Source organism: Epinephelus moara, chromosome 6 (assembly GCF_006386435.1).
Source record: "Epinephelus moara isolate mb chromosome 6, YSFRI_EMoa_1.0, whole genome shotgun sequence".
Taxonomy (NCBI): Eukaryota; Metazoa; Chordata; class Actinopteri; order Perciformes; family Serranidae; genus Epinephelus; species Epinephelus moara.
In genome coordinates this window covers 22937783-22962407 of record NC_065511.1, presented here as the reverse complement: position 1 = coordinate 22962407, position 24625 = coordinate 22937783, and the positions used below count along the sequence as shown (strand labels likewise).

General features: G+C 40.6%; 1 protein-coding gene across 3 annotated transcripts in view; it reads right to left on the bottom strand.

Annotated features, from left to right (window-relative positions):
• Positions 1 to 1266: 1266 nt before the first annotated feature.
• Positions 1267 to 24625, bottom strand: part of osbpl3b (oxysterol binding protein-like 3b) — a 37616-nt gene continuing 14257 nt past the window's right edge. Inside the window, exons 2-23 of one of the 3 annotated variants that reach the window (XM_050046889.1) lie at positions 23182 to 23333; positions 19314 to 19430; positions 18620 to 18673; positions 18138 to 18251; positions 17717 to 17881; positions 17390 to 17513; positions 14617 to 14720; positions 14226 to 14318; positions 13985 to 14144; positions 13076 to 13206; positions 12409 to 12510; positions 10041 to 10172; positions 9270 to 9363; positions 8864 to 9108; positions 6356 to 6493; positions 6180 to 6243; positions 5997 to 6075; positions 5745 to 5889; positions 4647 to 4791; positions 4432 to 4558; positions 2274 to 2396; positions 1267 to 2144 (exon numbers count right to left, since the gene is read on the bottom strand). In XM_050046889.1, coding sequence (XP_049902846.1) covers positions 2048 to 2144; positions 2274 to 2396; positions 4432 to 4558; positions 4647 to 4791; positions 5745 to 5889; positions 5997 to 6075; positions 6180 to 6243; positions 6356 to 6493; positions 8864 to 9108; positions 9270 to 9363; positions 10041 to 10172; positions 12409 to 12510; positions 13076 to 13206; positions 13985 to 14144; positions 14226 to 14318; positions 14617 to 14720; positions 17390 to 17513; positions 17717 to 17881; positions 18138 to 18251; positions 18620 to 18673; positions 19314 to 19430; positions 23182 to 23277 — 2649 coding nt within the window. In that variant the 5' untranslated portion in view covers positions 23278 to 23333 and the 3' untranslated portion in view covers positions 1267 to 2047. Of the gene's footprint in view, positions 2145 to 2273; positions 2397 to 4431; positions 4559 to 4646; positions 4792 to 5744; positions 5890 to 5996; positions 6076 to 6179; positions 6244 to 6355; positions 6494 to 8863; positions 9109 to 9269; positions 9364 to 10040; positions 10179 to 12408; positions 12511 to 13075; positions 13207 to 13984; positions 14145 to 14225; positions 14319 to 14616; positions 14721 to 17389; positions 17514 to 17716; positions 17882 to 18137; positions 18252 to 18619; positions 18674 to 19313; positions 19431 to 23181; positions 23334 to 24625 lie in introns of all 3 variants that reach the window. The other 2 variants (XM_050046890.1, XM_050046891.1) reach the window with 2 other exon arrangements.

Below are 24625 nucleotides of genomic sequence, written 5' to 3'. Positions count from 1 at the left end.
TCAGTCTTACATAATTTATCATATTACTTAATCCAGTGTTATTTGTTGATGTGTTCAGTTATATTTTTCTCTTGTCTGATAACCTGTACTTGTTTCAGGGCTCCACAATTGGATTATTAACCTTAGATTATGGTTACAGTATGAGAAAATGTACAGCAGTTTGAATAGGTGTAGATTTTGAGGGGCACACTGGGTACACACACCCCTTAATATTTAGAATATGTGTATCAGCCTTCTCAGTAAAAACCTAACTTTGACAAAATTAAACATTTCCTCCATAAACTGAAGCAAAAAGGCACAAATTGGTATAGAAACATTCACCAGAATACAGGAAATGAAGTGTTTCCTGCTCAAAATTTCCCAGGGGAGAATACCAACTCCCCTCTTTCATATGTCTCACCCCCAAATGTTGAAATGAAACCTATGCCCTTGGTGGTGTGGACAGGAAGTCAACCACACCAGTAAAGTGGCTAAGTCACAACACTGTGAAATGAGTTAGCTGTGTGCCAACGTTAAATCAATTTTCAAAGTGGCTTGAGGCAGTAAACAGTTTACCCAGCATTTGTGTTACACAGCCACAATAAAAACTGCACGGTTCCTGTTTGGAGAACATTATTTGGTGCCAACCCATGTGTTACAATGATAGGAGGAGTGTAAAACCTGCAGCCCTGAGCAAAAATGGTATAATTTATTGAGAAATCTTTCACCCTTGTGAATGGAAAGGCGCTTTCAAGATCATAATACACCCATACACACTGAAGTTTGCAAGTGTTTTAACCAAAAGCCTTTCATGGCCTGAGCTCGTCTGATATTAGACAGAACGGTCAACTCGTTACACTGGTTTCCATCGTCACCTCTAACCTTTTTGGAGTGGGAGAATTCAAAGGTCTGGACCCAGCACCACCATAATCTAACTTTCATGGCATATTCAGTATAATGGCACTGAGAATAATAATGGAGCTACTCTGATTGCACACTAACTTCTTCCTCTTAGGACCTGTGAAGTTTAAAACTGATGATTCAGTTTTCTCTTTTCCTGTTGGCACATTTAACCAACATTTACAACAGAGTTCTCAGTGTGACAAGTCAGCATCTCAGTAAAGTGGAAGTTATGATCAGGGTCTGCTTCGTAGCTTTCAGTGTTTCAAACAAACAGTAACAGATGACTTCACAACAGGAAAGCATCAGAGTGAAGTTATGAAAGGGGTCTGGACCATAGCTTTCAGTGCGTCGAACAACAAGGTGACAAATGACTCCACAACGGGAAAGCATCAGAGATTTTATTTGAGCTCATGGAGCATAGTTTTGGACACTTTTGGTCCCAAAGCCCAGGGTCCAGGTAGACAATGGTGCAATGGATACAGTGAAAAATGGTTGCTACTGCTGCTCATGGTTGCACAGTCATTCACACAGTCATAGCAAAAAAGCAGTAATCACTGTTATGAGACATAAAAGAAAACTTAAGTAAGGATTTAAAGATCATTTGTTTGGTCCTTACAAAACATATATCTCTAAAAAAAAAAAAGAGCTCAGAGATGCAACAAAAATAAATTAAACAATATGAGTACAACGAGTAAGGCATCAGGCAGGTGCAGAATAAATACCGGATGTGTACATTTCATCAATGGCATATCAAGGCTAGTTTATCTCAGAGGTAGAGAATGTCCATGATAAGACGACAGCTAAAGTGACCAGTTGTTGAATACATTTTAAGCTAGTGTAGACCCGTTATGAGAAGGATTTGTCATCCTCCACAGCGAGTAGTTTTCCTTTTCTCAGTTTACGTGGTACAGTGTAACATATCAGGTGAAAACATGGGCAAAATCTGCCTAAATGTATCAACATTCTCATAATATGTTTGCATAAACATTTTTTACACAACTTACATAAGCACTTGCTATTAAGGCAATATTTTTGATGAACGGCAATAAAGAAGATCAGTACTGAATGTGGATGGTGAGACTGGGGATACAAACATCACCAGAACCAGCCTGGGTCACAGTAGAGGCTGCGCAGATCGATATGTGTGCGATCTGCAGTTCAGGGGTCACCACAGAGTAGGAAAATCAATTTGGGTGAAGCCAGGGTCCTTTCTCAGCTCCCAGTATGTGTTGTTGCTCACCCAGGTGTCATCCTTTGACTTCCTGTGGAGGCAGAAGAAAAGCGAGGCGGTGATGAATACTGTGAAAGACTCAGAGAGTGACACAAGCAGCTGTAACATGTGCTCACTTTCCCATGAATGAAAAGCTAATAAATCTGTATATTTAGTCTACCTGAAGAATTTAGGTTGGTGTGTTAGGTTGTTCTCCTCCAGGACTCTTCGCCTTTCTCTCTGCAGCTGTTCAATCCTCTGCTTCTGCTCCTCTGCAGCCTCGAAGTTCCCCTCCTCCAGCAGTCTGCCAGCGAGACACACAGACACATCCATTATGCAAACATTCATCTGTAATATTCAAATGTAATCATCACTCACACAGTTAGATTGCCCCATTATGTAAACAGGAAAATAAATAACCCAGGATATTAGAGGACGAGAAGCAGTGTCAATTTGTACTGCAATGGCAAAGTGCCTCTTCTTCTTTCTGCGGTGCCTCGTGGCAGCAGTGCATACTTCATAGACTTTTAAACTTTCAAAAATGTGAGCTAAAATTAGTCTGATGAATCTGAAAGCCTCTGCAGTCATTCGCTGTTCTTAACATGAATACCGATGTGCCTATTTTTGTGCTGTTTTGATCATAGGGTTGGGTGAGCATTTTTCAAGACAGCGTGTCAGCAGACTGTGATTGACGTCCACCATGTCAGTTGATAAAAGATGCTTTGTGTTTTTATACTGTTTGCTTATTATATGACTCTTTGTTTTTGTACAATTTACATATTTCACATACTTATTTATTGCTCTGAATTATCATCTACTGATGCTTGCTGTTTGCACTTCCCCTCTGCTGCTATAATGTTGCACATTTCCCCGCTGTGGGATGAATAAAGGATTATCTTTTCTCATCTCTTATCTTAAATATTCACTGCCATAGCACTGTTTTTGTTTTATATCAGTCGATGATTATTCTCTGGCAAAAATCTGTTTTAACCAAATTTCTTGAAATCTTTTTCCCAAAATAAAAATTCTGTTTCTTTCATGTTGTTTAAGATATCAGGTTATTTAAGTATTTCACTGCAGGAAAGATGGTGTCTTCATTAAACTGGACTTTCTATTTAGGAAAAGATGCTAATACTTTTGACATCGGCGCTACATGACCAGAGAAAACAGAAGAAAAGGGTTGTGGCATTTGCTTTTGCTCAAGAGGCAGAAAACTTACAACTACCAGATTGCACTGCACCTCACTGGACCAATAAACACTCCTGCTAGTGGGTGACATGATGTGAACTCGTCGATTTGACACAATGGCTGCCGGCTGGTAACAAACATTTTCAAATTACAGTTAACAGTAATCAAAAATATGTTTCTGAAAATATTTTTAGTATAGTCAATTTAGTAACAGAATCTTGGTTTTAATTTCATCATCATTGCTTAGTTTTAACCAAGCGGCAACCTTAGCAAAATGGGAAACCAAAAACTGCAGTTCTTTGAACGGCCACTTGAAGCTGGCTTTACAGCAGAAAAAAACATGTTTACAGCCTGGTACAAAAACAGTTTTGATCTCTACAGCTAACTTTGCCCTTTATGACAACTGTACAGAGTGTACATTTTTACATAATTATAATTTACATTTTATCAAGGCTTAAATTTGTGCATAATTAAAGGCAGGCTGCTTTGAGTGACAGGCTGATAGTGTCCCACTATCACTTCTGACTCCAAAAAACCCCCAAGATGGCTGTTGCAGAAATGCCAAACTAGACGCTTCAAAACGGGGGTACACAAACCAGTGGGTGAAATCTCGATACCTACATCCATTAATTTTACAGTCTATGGTTTTATCGTTTGATCTCAATATTTTCAGCCTTCGTTGTCCAATACAGGAAACAATATGGTGCCCACTTCCTGTTCACAAATTTTCTTATTACAGCTTAACAGTGGACTAAAATATGTTTCTAAAGAAAAGAAATAGTCAATACAGTAACATAATTTTGGTTTATATTTAATCAGCACTGCTTGGTTTTACCGTTTGGTCTGAGTTTGAAAGAGAGACAGAAAGAAGGGGCGTGTCTCTCTCAATCCACTTCTGAAGTCTTTGTGTCTGTGGTGGCCGGAAATTAAAAATGAGGAAGGTACAATCTGTTCTTTGAGCAACAGTCCTATAGTAAGCATAAATCTGCTGGATGATGATTTGGGTTGAGAGATGAGCAGGGAGATCTGGGCGCTGGTTTACCATTGTTCATGTACATGTACTACCCACATTGTTATGATACAAAGCTGGTTGAAAATCAAAAAAGTATCCTTTAATTGCATGAAAATACATATTTTTTGTTTACTCATACCTTTGGTCCACACGTAGCCTGGTGTCTGTGGGTGGTAGCAGCAGTTTCATGGATGGGTCCAGCTCATTCAGTTCGATAGCGAATTTGGTGAAACCAAAGTACTGCTCATGGTCCAGTGGCATTGCGTCTACATTGCACACAAATAACATCCACTGAGTCAGATGCTGTCATAGGGAGATATGCATTATAAAAGGGTGGTCATTGACTTGTCATACTTGCTCTCCAGATGCATGTGGCTGAGGGCGGGTCTCCGCAGAAAACTGCTTCCTGCCACTTTCCAAAGAGTCTGTGGACGACCTTCCCTTTACTATCTGTGATAGCTCCCTCCACCTCATTCACACTTGAATTCCAGTATTTGGCCTGTGAAAAGAATTGACAGTAAGGGAGAAGAACATAATATTGCCCTAATAAAAGTCAGTGTAAACGGACATTGCGGTGATTATAATTATGTTCTCTTAGAGTCAGCAGATGTTGCTGTTGCATAAACCATCCCAAACCCCAGCGTGTGCTGCTAGGCTTGTGTCTTTAATAGGAGATGAGGGTGCATAACGAGTTCTGACATGTCTTGACTTGCTACCCTACGCAGCTTCAGGAGGTCTTCAAATGGGCACACGCTAAAGCAATTAACCTTTTCCTCTCAGTATAAATGCTTCAAACAATGAGGAGGTCTTGTTGGCATGCAGATGAGAAACACCATCTGTGTAGAGGGTTTATGGCCTAATGAAGGGACTACAGCATTTACTTTGCCTGTGGGTGACTTGTATATATCAAAAATGCCTTTTACTGCGACCCCTGGGGTTCACAGAGTGATGGCTACCAACACAAACATATGGCAAATGAGAGAGGGAGGAAAGAAAGAGAGCGCCACAGTATAAAGAACCGGGCATATACTTAAAAATTGTGGCTTATATATAATTATACTTCAGAGTGTTGGAAATATTTGACTGGAAGTGGTATGCAGGTGCGGCATTAATCCTTCAAGTCTTACATTATCATTGTGTTTGACTGACGCTACATAGATGAACACATCTTGCCTTGCAGCATCTTGCAGAGAAGCATAATTTGAGTGTCACTTCAAGAAAATAAAGAATTTATGTGTCATGAGAAATGTAAATGGAAGTCTTGAGTAGCTAAAGCGCATAGCACTCCCTGTTGGCAGAGTAGTCTGTGTGTGAAGGGCCCTTCATCTCTTTATAAGGCCTCAAAGAGTGAATATTACATCAGTAAAAGTTGTTGTTGGTAATGGGTGTCATTAGAGTATGTGCAGCCCTACATACAGCAACTAAATCCATTTCCTTTCATATCTGCCTCACCTTAATAAAAGTGATCTTGCACTGACAAATATCACTGCTGGTGTTTCTAATGGAGATCTCCCCATAGTGCTCAATCCAGCGCTGTCCACTCAGGATGTTGTGGATGCAGGACGTCACCTTGTTCCACTCATAGTGGTCTCCAAATCTAAATAAGGGGAATTAAAAGCAACATTTCTATTAACTTGACACCTGTGGAAATTGCTTCTTGTAGTCTGTGTGTGTCATTGAGTAAATGATGCAGAAGAGACTCACCCTGGCAGAGTTACATGAGTGGTACCAATTGGAACAATCTCCATTGACTTCCCCCAAAACTTGTTCTTACACCTCACATCTACAAAAACCAATCAGAAAAAAAACAACAATCATCTTGGACGACCAGCCACTATTGTAATCTTTATTGACACTGACAATGGACTAATTTCTATCTTCTATTACCTTGCCAGTAGATGAAGTTTTTAGACTCGGCGTGGCAAGCTGAGATCGGTGGGTGATGGCTGACCTGACAATGTGAAACAACTAGGTTAGTAAATGGATTCAGTGAATGCTTTCGATGCATTATTAATAGAATACAGGGATCGTTAATTGTACAAGAAAAAGGGATTTGTGCATACTTGCTCTGCAACAAATCGGAGGCCTTTATCAGGCCGGTCACATTCATATGTCTCTCCCAGCACAGGGTTGAAAGGCTTTCCCCCAGTTCTGTAGAAGCTGGATGCATAGCCTGATACAACAAACGTGGCTATGTATACCTGCACGAAGAGAAGCCAATAGAGTTAGTAGTGCTTTATTTTGTTTATATCACAGAATAATAAGTCACCTCAACTGAGGCGGAGCAAACAGCGATATCGCCAACACTCTGCAACTTACACCAAAACAATCTAGATTGATAAATAGCACTACAGGTAAGAGGAAAAATATATATTTCTGATTTTGGGGTGAACTGTCTCTTTACAGATTAAAAATGAGATCACCAGAACATCGAATTAACTGAGCCCTATCATTATTTTAGAGTACCACATATTAATTCTTCATTCATCTCCATTTTTACTGTAATGAGCAGAGTAACTGCCTGAATACTCCTCCACTGGTTTCACTCAGCCAAGAGAGCACTGATAATTGCTACCACATCATAATGGGAGGCCAAAGATTGGAGCTAAAATCGACTTTGACTGCTATTCATTTCACATTTACATACTATATATGGCACTTGTTTATAACTAGCTGACTCCACAGGCTATATCTGTGCACCTCCCACGTAAAAGTGAACAAAATTCAACAAAGAACTCTATCACTCACTCCAGAGTCAGTCAGTGCAAACATGAGCAAACTGAAACTTCCAAAAAGGTGGTATTGTGCCATCTTCCTGTTGGAAATCTACAGACAGTGAATAAGGTTTCTCCCACATGAAGTGTAATTAGCAGGGCTTGTACACGGACAATACCTCTGCCAGCAGGCAGCTGGAGTTAGAGGAATAACAGCCAGCAACAAGTGATGTGTAATTCTTGGCTCCTACAATTACAAATGTTCTTACAAATGATCAATAGTCACTTAAACCTGCCTCTGACTGCTGTAATTGTTGGGTTAGGTCAGGTCTTGGAGTCCGCTTTATTTGTGTGTATTGATGGACTTTTCTAGCTTCTGACAATGCAGTTAAAGATTAGTTCAACAGATATGGGTGATATGCTGATTTGAGAAGACTGATGAGAAGATCAATACCAGTCTCATGCCTTTGTGCTACACATGAGGCTAAAGTCTGCAGGTGATAAGCTTAGCTTAGCATAAAGACTAAAAAAGGGGGGAAACTAACCTGGTTCTATCCAATGTTTGAGAAATCAGAATTGTGTACAGATGAAACAAACGAGCTATAACATGTGAATTACCGTAAAACTTTGAAACAATTAATAGCTCAGGCTATTATTTGCTTAAATCACTGAACTCAACAGGCGTGTATTTGGGACAAGCCTTTAATTCCTTTCACACAAAACTGTTGCTCAGCAAAGATCAGGAGATACAATTGATTTGTATATTTAAATCAGGTTTCAGGTAATATATCAAAAATGAATCATTCATTTGATCTAGCTTGAATGGACAGCTGCACATCAGAGAGAGAGAGAGAGAGAGAGAGAGAGAGAGAGAGAGAGAGAGAAAGTTATGGTACTTTATCCTGTTAAAACAACACTTAGGCTACAACTTGGATTAATTTTTATGAAAAACCCTTATGATTCATTTGATCTGACGACCTTTACGGACTAAAAGAATATTAATAATTTACAGGGTAATCCAGTAATAGACACATAATTTGAGGTAACCAACAACCTGGTTGTATACATCAAAACTTCTATAAAGAAAACATGACCTGCTTGGCAACCAGACCAGCCGTCTAAGTTAGACAGGCGTTTATTTGTCAAAACATATAGCCACAGTGGGCTAGTAAAAAAGACCAGGTGTTAAATTGGGACTAGGCTTTTAATTAAAGTTTTACAGTAGTTTTGGAGATGCTGAAATTTTTATTTTTTCCCCTTTGGAGAAAGACAAGCCAGCTGTTTCCCTGTTTTCAGTCTTTATGCTAAAATAATTGCCTCCTGGCTCCAACTCCAATCTTCTAATCTAGCCTAACTCCCGGCAGGAAAGCAAATAAGCACATTTCAAACTATCCCTTTAATGAAGAACTGAAGAAGCCTCTTGGATGAGAGGCAAAATGGCTTTAAGAAACTCAAGCAAGTCCAGTTGCCTACGCTATAGCACTTACGACTACCATGACCTGGATGACTGAGAATCTTCACCGACATGTTTAATAAAGCAAGAAACCAATATATATATATATATATATATATATATATGTATTTATATATGTCAACCCCTAAAATACCCTTTTCAAACTTAACATGGACACATCACATGCAGAAACAGCATGAACTCTCCAGTTAAAACACAACTCTTTCTGGATATAATGAAGAGTTTTACCTCTGCAAAGAAAAATAACATTAGCCACACTAACTTCATCAAGGCCAACTGCGTCTGCCAGAGGAGGCCCATTAAGTGTTGAAAGTGAACATGCAATCTGACCAAAAAAGACTGCCCACACACTCAAACAGCAAGCAATGAATTTGCGGTCTCACCATGCGTTCAAAGGGGTCGTGTGTGTTAGCAGCCCTGTCTAACAGCTCGCTGTACTCCAGCTCCTCACACAGTCTCTGCAGGGTGTTGAGCGGCTCATTAAGTTGTACAGGCATGGTCACTTTGGACAGGTCTTTGCCGATGTTGTTCCTGAGGATGTTCCACAGGCTGATGGTGCTATTGTTGGGGCTGGGCGAGGGCAGGCGGGACCTGCGCTGACAAAGGACAGTCCCTTCTTCCGCAGAGCCTGGGAACAGATGGTGTAAGAGGTCAAGACACCGACTTTGCTTTGTGTGGTGAAGGCTATTAGCAAATATGGAAATTAAGTTATTGTAATTCTGGAAAGACAGAGACCAGTATTGTGTATTTTTATTCAATGAGGCCTACAATATATGTCTCACAGTTTACCTGAGTTTGGTCTCTCACTTTCTGTCTCATTGCTGAAGTTGTCCATAGAGATGTTGTCACTAATGTCACTAATGTATGAGTCATCCTCTGAAACCTAAAAAAAAAAAAAACACACATCCAAACTTTAGCTAACAGATAAATTTTTAATATCACCTGCAGAAAGGGACTGGGCAGGTCTCTTTCAACATCCTGTCACGTCAGCAGAAGATCTACTGCGTTAGAGATGAATGGTACCGCAGGACCAGGTGACTAATTTGCACCTCGACTTGCTGTATTTTTAGATTAAAGTAATTAACTTCCATTTTCACATCGCTTCCGCTCCAGCTGCTAACTGATCTGGCATGCTTCATGAACACTGGAGAGGAGACTGAAGTGAGGGCAGGTTTCTTTTATGAAACCCTTCATAAAAAGTTTGCTTTAAGGTGGTGTTAAATTAAAAGGTGTGTTTTTCTCTGTGCAGCGGAGCAGTGTCACAATGTGCTCAAAGGTTTAATACATTTTGCAGACACAAGTGATGAAATGTTGGGTGATGATGAATCAATTAAGAACCTCTAATGGCAATTTTGTCTAGGTTTCTCACCAGTTTATCATGCAGCTCTTGCAATCAAACAAATTTTGCCGAGTCAACAAGACAAATTACATTACATTAACAATAATTAAAATTCCATTATGCAGCTCTAAATGTCAGTTAATGCCACAGGCTGACTCTGAGAAACAGACACATCAGTAAAGCTGCTTATGGTGACGGTTTACTGTAACTCTCACACTCACCTCATTCTCAGAGGAACTAGCAGACAGCAAAACTTCCTGCGCATCGAAGAACTCGGACAAAGACTCTGTGATCGAAGCTCTGCTTTCATTGGATACTTGGTGCACGAGGGGATGGGCTTCATCAACAGAGTCCTGTTTCTAGGAGACACAGTGTTCACAGCTATAATTAAGAACAAGAAAAGGGCAACACCATCATAGCCAGGAGGGGCGGCAATCACAGGGTAATTCAGAATGCTGTCACAATGTGCGGATGATGAGAGTATCACAACACACAGAGATCTGTTATGCAAGATATTGAAAGACAGTCATCTATAATAGGTTATATCACAATGTAAGTGTTACCGAAGAGGAGCGTGCTATATTTATCCAATGCATTATGAAATGCAATTTAGTTTTATAGAAATTTATAGATATTTATAGAGAACTGAAATGAATCAAGGTGCACAGTGGGGGTGTCAATCACAGGTTTCATCATGATATGATAGTTAATCGATTCTTTGGACAACGATATGATATTTGCTGATATCACAAAGTCTTCCACAATTTTAATTTGATTCAGTTCAGGGGCCTGTGATCGATATTAGAGCTGCATTGATTAGTCCATTAAATGATTAGCTGATCAAAGGAAAAAATCATTTGCTGGCTCCAGCTCCTTAAATTGTCAAGATCTGATGCTTTTCTTTGACGGTTTTGGACAAAAGAGGCAAATTTAAAGTGTCAAGTGTCACTTTGGGCACTGGAAAATGTGTTGAACTTTTTTTTTTTTTTTTTACATTTTAAAGACTAAACTAAAATTAACTGATTAATTGAGGAATTCAATTTGGCAGATTAATGGATAATGAAAATAATCATTAGTTGCAGCCGTAATTGATATGATACAATATCCATGGGCGAAAAATGAGACAATGGGCCCTTGGTTACAGATATGCAAAACACCCCATCACCTTTCCTACACAGGAGCAAAACACACTGACTTTGTGGTGGTTTGTGTCTCTCTGTGAATGTTTTTGCCATTTTATGTAGTTATATTGTGTCTCTTTGCAGCTCTGTTGCGTCTCTTTGCAGTCAATTTGAGTCTCTTCCTGGTGAGAATGTTTTAGTTTGCCCTGACATTCTGGGCTCCTGGACCTATGCCCAGTAGGCCCATTTGGTTATCCATCCATGATGATATCAGTAAATATCCTCATTGTCTCTCACTTGGCTGCCTGCGATTATATGCTTGGCACTACGCTGCTAACACAGTTTGACTGGAGACAAAAACTGTGACACACATGCTGTGGAAATTTCAGAAAAAAGGTATATCTTAAAGACGACGATGTATCAGTGTTTTCACTTTGCATCGATAATATTGGATCATTGATCGGTGAATCTATATATCAGTTCAAATGGATGTATTGTTACACCCCTGGTGCACAGAGTCTCTTTCTTTTAACCACACTGCAATGTGTTCATGGGTGCCATGCTTTGAGTGTTTAGGCCAAATGATAAACTTCTAAAAAACACTTTCAAAGTTAAAAATATATAGAAAAGAAGGATCTAAATTACAATATATGGACTTATTTCTAGAGACTGTATTACAATATGTTACTGTACTAACTGTTAGGAGCCAGTCAGAAGCGTAAGCGTGCAACAAGTGTGTACACCTACACTTCTGCTCGACAAGGTGTTGACATAAAACAAGATGCACAATCAAAATGGACACACAGCATTCATATAATTCTTCTGAAGACAATTCAAATCATATAACCAATTACACACAAGAGGCATTTTCCACAGAACCACGCATGGAAAGGAGCACACCCCTCCATCCTTTGTTATTGCTGAAGCTGATTAATTAGCCTGCAGATAATCTCAGAGGAGGCACATAGTTTTGCACTGTGTGTTCAAACAAATTTCCAGGGACATGATTAATTAGATCAGTTCACACTCTCTGGTCAGCAAATCTGATTAAGAGAGCAAAGAGCTTCCTTTAGGAAGACGATAATGTCGCAGGTAGTGGAGTCTTCCCCTGAGTCGTGTGATGGTGAGATACCACCACAGGACTGAGAGGAAGCACTTACTCGTAGCACGTATTGAAAATTCAACTTTTTTGAGGGGGTCACGTTCCCTGAAAGGTTTGTAGAGAAGAAGATCATTTTTATAGTCACTGACATTTAAAAAGAAAGAGGGTGAAGGGGGGGGGGGGGGGGGGGGGTGCGGGGGGTGCGGAGAGAAACATTTATTGAATCTGGATGAGAGGGAAGGGACAGCTCATTCATTCTGTGGCAAATTCAAGACTGCGTGGGATGAAAATAAAGACGGAGAGATAATAATAATCATCCTGATGGTGGGGGGAAAGGGAGTAGAGTCACTGCATTCCCGCACCCACCTGCACAGGGGCAGTGAGATTTATTAGTGTGGGCTCTACGATGTGGGACTCGGCATGAATCTTGGACAGGCGCTCTCTCAGCTCAGTGTTCTGGGCTAAAGCCTGGAAAAATAACCAGTGTAAACATTGTTTATAGCAAACACCCAGCCAATAACACCTTAAATACTGAAAGCTGAAACAAAATCAGGCTTTAAACACGCCATTTACCTTCATTACAGAGACATGTGTATGTGTCATCACTGCAGACATCAGTGAGATGAGTCCAAACTATCTTACTCACCCATTTCTGACTCTATGTGAGGTAGAAGCTAACACCCAGCAGGGTATTCAAAGTCAAAGAAATGAGTGGGCGTCAAGAGCACAGTGGTTCTAATGTGGCGAAAGAAGTCAGCATGACAATGAGTGTGCGTAACAGAAAATAGATCGAGCCTCTGGGTGGGAGGCAGCAGCCACAGGATACATGACTGTTGAACACCGTCATGCTCAGGTGGGCAGGCACCACACCAGCAGCGAGTAACCTCTCTACGAGGCTGGACAGTGTGTCACGCCTGACAAAGTGGTGTGGGAGGACACGGCTTTTGAGAGGAGTGTAAAAGTCTAAAAGAAAGTGGAATACTTCCCTTATTTCCACATATCAGTCTGCATCTGTGTGTGTTATTTCACGTACCGTTGACAGTGCGTTCTTCAAACCGACAACCTGTGGTGAGGTAGGGGGGATTGTTTCTTGGTCTGCACATTGTTTTAATCTCTCCCTCTCAGATGTTAGTGAACTCAGAGCTGTCTTCATGGTCGCATGCACTGCAGCAACAAGAGAAAAACAGGGGAGCTTCAACTGCAAACCAATTCATGTCAAAGCAAAGCAGATCCAGTAATATTAAACCCAGTGACAGTCTGCAGCACCACACGCTTCTAATAAAATGGAACATTTAAGAATTTCTAATGATCTCCTATCGCTCAGCAGGCCACAATCTTTGTTTTACGATGTTCATTTTACCACGCACTTCACAATAGGTGCTTGGGGGAAGCGTCATTATTGAAAAGTGCTGACAATATTAACGCATCGCTGTATTAGATGAAACCCTTCACACATCCTTAGCTTTGTTATTCTGAACGCGCACAAATGTGGCAGCTAAAATGCCAGCAGAATTGACAGCTGTTCCCTGGGGCAACTTTAAACCCATGCCATTATGTAAAACATAAATCACTCTCATTATGCCATGTCAAGCATCAGGTGTCTCAATAGAAATTTCAATGAAGAGTGGCAGAAAACTAATTAAGACCTCTATTTGCAAAGCTTTGTGGTTTAGGGAATGCAACCTTCCCACTAAGCAACAGCTAGGGTACATGCTGACAGGGCACATCATCAGAAGCCTAATGAAAGTAAACTGAGACAGTTTATCAGTAATTAACAGCTGCCATGGCTGCACCATTGTCACATCTATTTGTTATAAACACAGCATGTCAGGCAGGCAGATTTATGTGCACTTGTGGAGTTTTTCTCAGTTTGTAAAAACATTGTCAGACGTCTGTCTCAAAATCTAAATCAAATATGACCAGCTTATGATAATTTACTCACAGTTGGTGGCAACGCGGCAGAAGTCCTCCTGCAGCTTGGCCACATCAAAGGTGGAATCCAGGGATTCAGTGTCAGCCTTGTCATTGCCGAGCGCGGCGGTTGAGAGGTTGGGGTTAGAGGCGTGGAGGCGGATAGAGCCAGAGGAGATGCAGCTGGGTACCTACGGTGGAGCAGAAGGAATAGAGTTTGATGGGACTCATACTATAAAAGATGAAATACGATCACATGTCATCGCCACTACCTGCAGAGTTGTTTTGACATCTTTGTTGTAGTTTTTACTGCGCCACTTCCTTGGTAGTCTCTTTTCCTTCTTGGGGCTGTCAAATGTAGACGCCTAGTGAACACAAGGAAAGATACTGACGGTTCTTTAAGGAGGCTTTTTATAGGAAAAGGTTTCATGGCTGTCAGCGAGGTTGCTTTCTATATTTAGCAGCAAATTACTTGAGGGAAACAAAAAATATTGGTGGAGAGAAGTGATAAAAGACAAAAGACGACAAGTTATTTTGCATAAGAGTCATCCAGTATTTTGAATGTGATTAGGTTCATTTACAACAGTTTTATGAGGCTTGCAGGTCTGATGAACAAATTTGTTTGCTTGCAAAGATAAAAGGAATCCTGAATAAAGTGCTGACCTGCAGCGCTTGGATAGACGGAGCAGAGTAGGTGCGGTGCAGGACTTCCATACTCTGAAGCAGGTGGCCGAGCTCCAGCAGGTAGGCCTCACACACTGACAAATCTGTTGAGAGTAGGAAAAAGATACATGTAGAGATATGCAGGTTAAGAAACCAGAAGATCCATGATATGATATTATCACGATACTTAAGTTGCGATGCGATATTATTGCGACTTTAAATATGTTGCAATATGCTGAGTATTGCAATAAAATATATTGTGATTTATTACCGTTTTTCAGCTGTAAATTATGTCCCTAAAGGAAAACTTTGTCAGCATTTGTTTAATCTAATACGATAAAGATTTCAGTCTGTTCATCTCACCTCAGCCATTTTTTGCAGCAGCAAAATGTTGACTGAAAGAGCAACTGATTATATGATCCTAGTAGGCTACCTAAAGTTTAAAATGTATTTGTAATATGAATAATTTATAGTATAAAAAAATCAATACTTGGCACTGTGTAATGATACAATACTGCCACACGAAAATATTGCAAAACTATGCTGTATCAATTTTTTTTTCCAAACCCCTAAGAATCGGGTCAACAAATCAGTGGCTCCAGACACACCAGGGTGACTCAGGCTCTATGTGTGCTCATATAACTAAGATGGCAATACTTCAACGTGTGCTTCTCCTGCTATATGGGTCTCTGCTTCTGCATCCTGTGAGACTCACTCAATGGCTTTACAGACATTACTGTCAGCAACCGAGCTCACCGGGGGATGCATAAACAGATATATCGAGGCATCTGAATATAAATTTGAGTAAGGAGTGGCAAACAAATAGATGTGGCAATCTTCTGTTTATGAATGTATGCCTGAGCAGTTCTACCTCTAAACTTTGTAATATAGAAAAGCAAAACTTCTCACTTAACCGCTGAGGTAAATCACGACAGGACACATTATCATAATCATAATGAATGAAAGCTGAGGCAGTTTTTAGTCATCATCAGCGCCCTATTTTTATAAACACCATGCCAGTCCTATCTTACTTGCAAATAAGACAGCAGGCAGACAGGTTTATCGGTATTAACTGCAGCATTGACAAATGAAAAAGTTGAACTCACCAAGGTTAGAGCTCCTGTGTCTCTCACTTTCAATAGCAACTTGACTGTAACGAAGAGGCTCTGAATGGAGCTCAACCTTCATGCACACTGAATAATACTCTGATTTAGAGGCAGCGATCTCTTTGTGGGTTACCGATTATTATTCTTGTGTTTAATTTTCTAACAAAACAGAAATTATAAAAATGTTCAGCATCCAACTTGAAATATATTTACCTATCTGACTTACCCACCAGCATAAGAATGCAATTTACAGCTTAATTAAAAGCATGTATTATCCTGTGTCCAGATTAAACCTAAAAAAAACAATGCCTTTTGGCATGTTCTCATCTTTTTTATAAACAAAGAAACAGGAGGGAAGCAGAGCTGAACTGAATGTCTCGAACCTTCAATTGTTGCCATGGTAATTAACATCAAAACCAGTATTCAAATGCTCCATTCTTTTTAATTTTTCCCATCATTAACATGAATTATTTTCAGTTATTCTCAGAGAAAGACATTTAAGCTAAGTGAGAGTTTTATGATCCGACTCACTGTCATTAAATTGGGAAAATATGAACAAATTTGCAGATATTTTACTTGTATATAAACTTCTTCATGGCCTGGCACGCCCTCCACTCAATGAATTAATTTAACAAAATCAGAACTCATCAATCAGGTCTATGTCCAGGGGGGACTGTAAAATACCACACAGAAAGAGCAGCGTTGGACAGTCAGCCTTTTCCAATCAAGCAGCACACACCTGGAACCCTGTACCCATTCTCCAAATCAATAAAACGGTGATTACTGGACAATCAAACATGTTGTAATGATCTCAATTAGTGGTTATGTCCTCATTTCATTACTGTATGTCAGGGCTTATGTACTTTTGTACAGTATGTTTTCCTTAATGTGCTTTGGATTTATGGTTATGTCACTATCGTGCTAACTGTGCTTGTGTCCTTGTTTATGTGCTTTGCTTTGTGCTTCTGTGTGTTTGTTTGTGGCTTTGAGCTATGGTCTCTGTGTTTTGTATAATATGTTCTTAATGTTTTTGGTTATATGGTTATGTCATTGTTTTATTTATAGTGCTTATGTGTCTTGCTATGTGCTTTTGTCTATGGTTATATGCTTGCTCTGTGCTTCTGTGCCCTTCTATGGACGTGCCATCAATGTGCTTTTATCTGCGCTTATGTGCTTATGTAAATTAGCCTGTATGGCTAAATCTGTTTTACGTGACATGAATGATCATGTATTAATGTGCACTGTCCCTTTATAAATAAAATAAACATAAACATAACTGAAACTGGGATAGTTTGACCAGCAAGATGTCAAAAAATGTCAAGCATCTGGAATAGTTTCAAAGTTTTTGGAGAAGACCCCAAAAGACGAGTGCCAGATAATGGCCAAAGGAACCTAAGTAACATCTTAGACATCTCGCAAAAATTTCTTTTTTGTAGCTATTATGGCTAAAATGCAACCTGCATGCCAACAAATGACTAATTGTCATGTTATTTTATGTGCATCGACCGATGTCCTCGTCTCTCTAGGATATTTCTCACTGAAGCTTCAATGCCTCAAAACTGGTATTTGGGACAGCCCTAGAGGGAAGTCACATAAAGTGGTAGAAAGAAGTGCATCAGGATGTCGAAAAACTCCACAAATCACGAGAGGCAGCTCTACTGTCTCACCTTTGGAGCATTTGTCCATGTCGTCAGATGACTGGAGCCAGGCTGCTACTTTGGCCTGGCTGTTGCAGTTAAAAGGGAAGGCTCCTGCAGAATGCACTGTGGACTGCCTTCGTATAGACATGCACTGCAAGAGCAAACAGACCCAAAGGTCAGTTCAATAACAATTTGCTTCCTTCATACAATTCCTCATGAGGAAAACTTCGACCTTAGTAAATATTGTAGATGAAATAATGATATTCATGAACAGAAGCAGAGCAGAAACCTTTTACTACTTTAAACACATCCCATAGTTTTTAGAGACGGCTGTTGTCTGGTGCACAGGTATACCTTTCTGATAGAAGCACTCTCCGCAACGCTAGGGGAGTTGGGGGAGGGGTAGTGCGGATAGTAGAAGGACTTCTCGGTAGGGTACATGGCAATCTCATTTTGCCGATAGAGCCGATGGTGACGCAGCTTTGAAACCCATTCATCAAACAGCTCCTGTGACTTAATCTGCAGAGCAGATACCACAATCAGAAATCAGCACAAGGACAAGTGAGGTGAAAAAGGCACGAAGGTGGAAAAACACACACAGGTACTGTAATTCTCCCTCATCCACACACACACAACACATGAAGTCATTTTAAGGTCATGTAATGTTAATGTCTTTTCCAGGAATCAGAAGGCAATAATCTGAATAATCCATGTTTCAGATCACTTCCTGTAAATCTGTAGGGAGTGCTTTACATTCATTAGCCTTGGGGTTTACCTTCAGGTGATAGATGTTTTCCTCAGCATCAAGATCAATGCACTTGGCTTTTTTCTTAATGGCCATGACAGAGAGACCCACGTCAATGCAGCCATGTAGCTTCCCTTTCTCAATCTGCAGGGGAAAAGTCAACACGGTGTTAGTGTATTTTGGACTGAAGTTAATCCAAATGTAAAGAGGTACTGTTCAGTTTTTAAATGCACTATTATCCTTATAATCCTTTCATTGGCTCTGGCAGCCCCGGGCAAGCAGAGCCTCTGCATGGCTGATATATAATTATGTGAGACTGGCAGGTGAAATGCACCGTGTGATTTTTATCAATGACAATGAGATTGTGAGGGAATGAAGTCCTTTTGTATCTAAGGGCACAGACAGATATTCTGGGAAAGACAGCCAGCAGTGCAACAAGACCCACAGTGTCCTTTGTAATCTTCTGTAACTGACAGCCACACAGCGTGCAGCCAGCAGGCCTCTGTACTCACATCCGCACTGCACTTTCCATACTTCAGGATGCCCTTGTCCAGGAAGAAGTATCTCTGTAAAGAGAAGAGAGGACATGAGTGAATGAGATGCAGCCTGGATGATATGCAACATCCCTGACAGCAAGTCTGAAGCCACTATTATGACTCACTGATCATGACAGAGTCCGCCTCTTGTTAATGTATCTTGTTAATGTCTCTGCAGTGAGATGTTTGTCATCCCAGGCTCTCGTCTTGCATCTTGTCTGCCTTTATTACTCTTCCCCTCACTCTGTTGCAATCTTTCTCCTCCACTCTCTTTGTAAATGCGACTCTTGGTGCTCCGTTGAAAGCGCAAAGACCTGAAAAGCTCTGACTGTAAGTCAATACTAAATATATACAGCTCTATTAACCAACAAGCCATCAGCTAATGCGTCTGAGAGGAACACCAAGATATCTAGGTTGTATCATCCCAGCGAAAGCTTTTAGGCAGAGCGTAAACAGTCACTGACTCAGGTCACATGTGACTCCCCTGCATAAGCTCATTCAATTAGTCTAACACCCAAATGAGTCATGTCAGCAGATTTTTCGGAATAGGAACCTGGACAACATAGGATACGACCGGGAAATGGAAATGACGTTCAGCTGAAATACGTCATGAGGTCATAAGTTTGACGTAATGTGGGTCATTTGAGGACCTCACAGGCAGTTGACTTACCTTATGCCAACCCTTCATGGGCCACTTTCTCCTCTTTAGCATGAAGCCCTCCTGTTTCTGGGGCTCGAGGACACTGCTGAAGCCTCCACGCAGGCCCTCCACTATTTCCCAGCTATCCTGTGGGCACAGATGGTTTGTGAGAACTCCAAGATGGCAGATAGACATTAGCAGACACTTAGCTTGTGCACACACATGCAGATCAAAGTCGCAGAAAGGTTTGGCAACAAAAAAAAACTAATGAATCATCCACAGAGTTAAGGTCTGAGTCAAGAGCATACAGTAATTTGTGGCGGTTTCGATTTTCAGTCTCTCCCTCAGTGTAGTGTCAGTCAGTCAGTGGGAGGATGTGGGAGTGGATGATGGGAGTTTTATTGCTGATGGAAAATGCAACCCTCTGAGGTTTGGTGTCCAGCGTGGAGTCTCACACACTGCGTTCACCTCATGGTCCCATTTACAAAATTAGCTTACCTGCCTAATCTCAACTCTTCACAATAATCGTTTCCTGACTGAGATTAGAACGCTCAAATCCAAATCCCCCTGCAAATACAGAGATTAAGGTGATATTTCATCACAGACTAATCCAGATAGCTCTGTCATGTACTTCCACGGTGAGAATTCCAGGAAGGCAGCAGTGTAAACAGAGGGTTTTGTAACATCTTTGTGGACACAGAAGATTGCAAATGTGGTTTATGTTGCTTTTAGTTTATATTAGTGTAGTACATCTTATTTTTTAAAAACAGTTGTATAATGTCTTTTTTAGCTGTGGAAAAATAACCCCCGAGGTTAACTTGGTTCAGGCTTTGAGATTATCAGCAGGTGATTTGAGGGGGATGAGGTGAGACGCCATCCCCCTTTGTTAGCAAAATGACCAAAGTCCACCTTGTAACCTGTCATCTCTCTCTGCTCCCCCTGAGGTCACTTATAGACAGACAGCCATCCAGACCCTGACAGTGTTCTGTCTGGATCTGGACCTATAACTGACAAATTATCCGAGTTCTAAAATGTTACGTTTCTATTTTAACTGGCGCAGCATTTCTAGCCTTTATGGCACTGGTTTAGCGGCCCGGAAAACTCACAGACTAATAGCATGCATTGTAAATCGTCTCACGTAATGTTGCTCAGCCAATCATATCATTCTGATTATCAGCATTACAACTTGAGTGAGAGAGACACACACACAGGGGAGAGACGAGATGAGAAACGACAGCTGGAGAAAAAAGTTTAAGGCAGAGAAAAGTAATTTACAGTGAACAAACAAACTTGTTCTTCATTAACCTCCATTTCCACCTCCATCTAGTGTTGTTAATTTATGCAATTTTAAGCCCCAGCATGCAGAAATATTCAAACACCATTTTGAATAACAGCAATGCCACGATCTCCCTCTCCAAAATTTAGCCTAAATTTGGAGCGTTCCTGAAAAGATAGCATGATACAGTTGGTACCAATGGATGTCTTAAGTTGTCTAGCTTCTTCACTCTAGCTTTAGGGAGCCTGGCACCTCACATTTGCATTTTATTTATCATGTAAATACAAATAACTTGTACTGTCAGCAATATAAGTCAGTAAGTAAATTGTTGTAGCCTACTTGATCCCATTTAAGGGTGAACCATAGACCTTTGCATTGAAATTAGAAATGGACAGAAAAGAGGTGAAGATAGATGGTGGTGGTTTCATATGCAACAAAGGTCCCCAGCTGGAATCAAACAGGAACACTGTGGTTATGGTCAGTGTCTTAAACATGATCATTTGAGGAAGTGCAATGCTGAATTGCTGGAGTTATTTATTGAGCACAAATGCAAAACACTGAAGCGCCTTGGCAACTGAGTGGTTACAGTCATGCCATATAATATCATGTCAGCAATGGGATCTTTGTTGCATGCCCCCCCTTCCCATTTCTACACTATCGTCTGTTCAATAAAGCCAAAAATGTCAAAAATGTAGTAGCGTATTTTGGGATCACAACTTTGCAGATGTATCCAGGTAGGACAAAAACTCAAGCACAAATGATGTTCACATCACAGCTCTCCAGAGGGACGTTGGGTTCTTGGCAGAGGTTTGAGGTGACTCTGTGTTTGTTATCTCAGTGTGCCCCTGAGTGTTCCAGTGTGTACCCGTCCTGGCTAAACAAACTGTATCAGTCAGAGAGGCTGACTGCTGGAGGTGAGGCTGTCTAAAATAAACTCTCATTTCTGCAGGGGGTTGGGGGGATGGAGAGGGCGTGGCTTGTGGGTTGCTCTTTCACTCTCCCTGAGCGCTCGTCACAGCTCCAACCGTCACAGTCACACAGTGAGTCAGTCGCTGCCTGGGCATTTTTTCTTCAAGGTCGAGTAACACTTTCAGGGAAATAGAGACATAACTGACAAGAAGATGTGTATAGTTACAGGGATCGCTCTCAGCCTGGGAAAACTGCAAATCAAGAATATTTCCAATGTTGTCTAACACAGTGAATGTCCTGCTGCAGCAGTGAGACAGTGGGAGACTTGCTTTCATGTTTAGATTTACATAAATCTGCCTATAACTACCTCTAAAGTTAACATGTTACATACTGTCCTTATAAAAAACCAAAGTGTATAAACGACAATTTGTGGTTAACAGGGGGTTATGGGTTCTAGGAAGTTATTGCACCTGATCAAGAAATAGTCCGACACATAACCCCCCATAAAACCACAACTTGATATTTTTACACTTAAGTTTTTTGTACAAGTAAGCAAACTATGCATAATGGATTAATCGGTGAGCTTTAGGCATGCTGGCTTTAAGGCTGTTTCCCCCTGTCTCCAGATGTTATGCTAAGCTATATCAATCGTTTCTTGGCTCCAGTTTCATATTCACCACACAGATATTAGAGTGGTATCGACCTTCTCCCCTAACTTTTGTCTACAAAATGAATAAGCATATTTCCAAAAATGTTCAGCTACTCTTCTAATGCACTAATCACCTGTTATATGTAAAACTGCTCAGCAGACAATTGCTCTCAAGAGTGAAAGGAGAGATTTTTGGATCTTATCATTTCAAACATTCAAACATTAGTTTATTTATTCAAAACCGTTAATCTGATTTCATTTTTTTTTTTTTTGTTTATAGGTGATCTGAAACCTGCAGGTCGAAATGCGTCTCAGGCTAATGAGGTTTAAAAAGCCATTTTGAGTAAACATTTATTTCTTTGTTTGTTTGTCCAGAGGTACTCTGCAAATTAAAATCCTTTTTCAGCCTTTGTATTTGTTGTTATTTTGAAGTGATGGACCACAAGTGTCTGTGCGTCCTGTGGGCAGGAGTGGAGCGAAACTTTATTACTTTCATTTCCAAACAGAAAAGCTGTTGCGGGTAATGAAGAATCAATGAGTCTGTTGCCTGTGGATGAACGCGCAAGGCAAATGCAACAACAGTCTGTGCACAGTGCTAATATCCTCTCTAATTTGTGTTTGAGAAAGCCACACCTTTGAGGGAATTGTTGCAAATTTGCATTTTAATAATTCAGAGGACTCTAAATTGTACCACATTTGGAGAAAATGCTGTGGTCTGAGACCGAGGCAGTCTCTCTCAAGTTGGCAGCTTTAAGTCCTTGTTGTGAAAGATATAAAACGCAGAGAAAGGCTCAGATGAGGCTGTTACCTCCAGCTTGCACTTATAAAGAGCCAAATAGAGCCTTGCGAAAAACATCTGAGAAAACCACAGGGCCTATTAGCAGAAGTTTATGTGGTTAAGGCATTTACTGTCAGGTCATTCTCCTCCCATGACACAGATAACTCCCTGAGGACTGGCAGTTGCTTTTTTTGCAATACACAAACTGTATAATCACAAAAATAAATAAATAAATAAAATGCGGAATAGTGCAAACTTTTAAAGCGTCACCACTCTTGTGTATTACCTGTCTGCTGCCAAGTTTGGAGGAGGAGCTGCTGTTGCTGCGTGAAACGGATGATATCTTCTGCGACATGGCTGAACTGCGCTCCTCTGAGCCCATCTCCCTGCAGACTGGCCAGCGCAGGCTATGACTGGAGGACCAGGAACATTCCTCTTCTAAGAGCAGATGGGGTGGAGATGGGGTCGGGAGGAAAAGAGGGTGGAGAGAAAGATGGCTTTAAGAGTTGGGCCCTTTTAAAAGCCTTTCAGCTCTGTCTCACTGAAAAATGCATTAGGTTATTTAGAGCGATTAGTTCTTCCATCTTGACGTAGCAAAATATGGGATGTAATGAGAAAAGCTACACAAAGGAGTTCTCAACATAAGCGAACAAAATTGACAGACAAGACTGGAGCACATAAATTGGTCTGTGATGAGAGATAAAACCGCAGGTTTGAATAATTCATATCTTACCCTTACAGAGAGTGATGGATTGTCAGCATTTAAGGATTTTATGAATCTAAGACACCCACTAGAAGTACTATGTATGTACAGCAGCTTTGGAAGACACAGTCAGGCCTGAAGTAAAAGTATCAATACCACAAATTAAAAATATATTGTTCTCCTCACTGCGTATCAGCTTTTTTAGGTGGGACTGGAACCCAGTCAATCAGATCTCAATCACAGCTCAGTGACGGGGGAATAAAAGGCAAGCGTCACATGTGAAGATGCAGTGAGATGTGAGACAATCAGCGAAATGTAATGTCATCACTTCAACAGAGTGTGAAAATAACTGGGCCTCTTTAAGGAAATGGCAGCCCTCAGTCAACTGCCACACTTCACACAGACTAATTAACATTATGCGCCTGGTCTACCACGTCAGCACATGGAGATACATTTTGCTAATGCACTGCGAGCCGCAGTTTGTCACAGTATGGAAAGCTGATAAACAAGCGGGCACGGTGTGTAAATCATGCTGGTCCACGTGGGAACAAGCGGCGTGTCATTAGTTTGGCTTTACTGAGGATGCACAGAGGTACTGAGTGTGAGGACCATTAGGCTGAGATCACTGCTGCGTTAAATGACCATCTGTGAGAAAAAGAGAAAATGCCATGATTATCCTGGTCTGAAATTATCTTCTATTTCCCACACTAGTGTCTGTGTTTTTTCACAGTTTTTGTCAGGGCTAATATATATCCTTAAATATTTATTAGGCTATATATTTGAATTAAACATTACAATATTATTCAGGACAGTTTCCTCAATATGAATATATGTATGCAACATCCTGCATAAAATAATCAAACTGGCTGCAACAACAGTTATTTAAAAAAAAAAAATCTCTATGAATCTAATAATCATGTAATCTATAAAATGCAAAAAATCCCAGCGCCAATCACAAATTTCCAGAACCCAACGTCACATCAACAATTTGCTTGTTTTGGTAAACAATAGTCAGAAACCCAAAGCA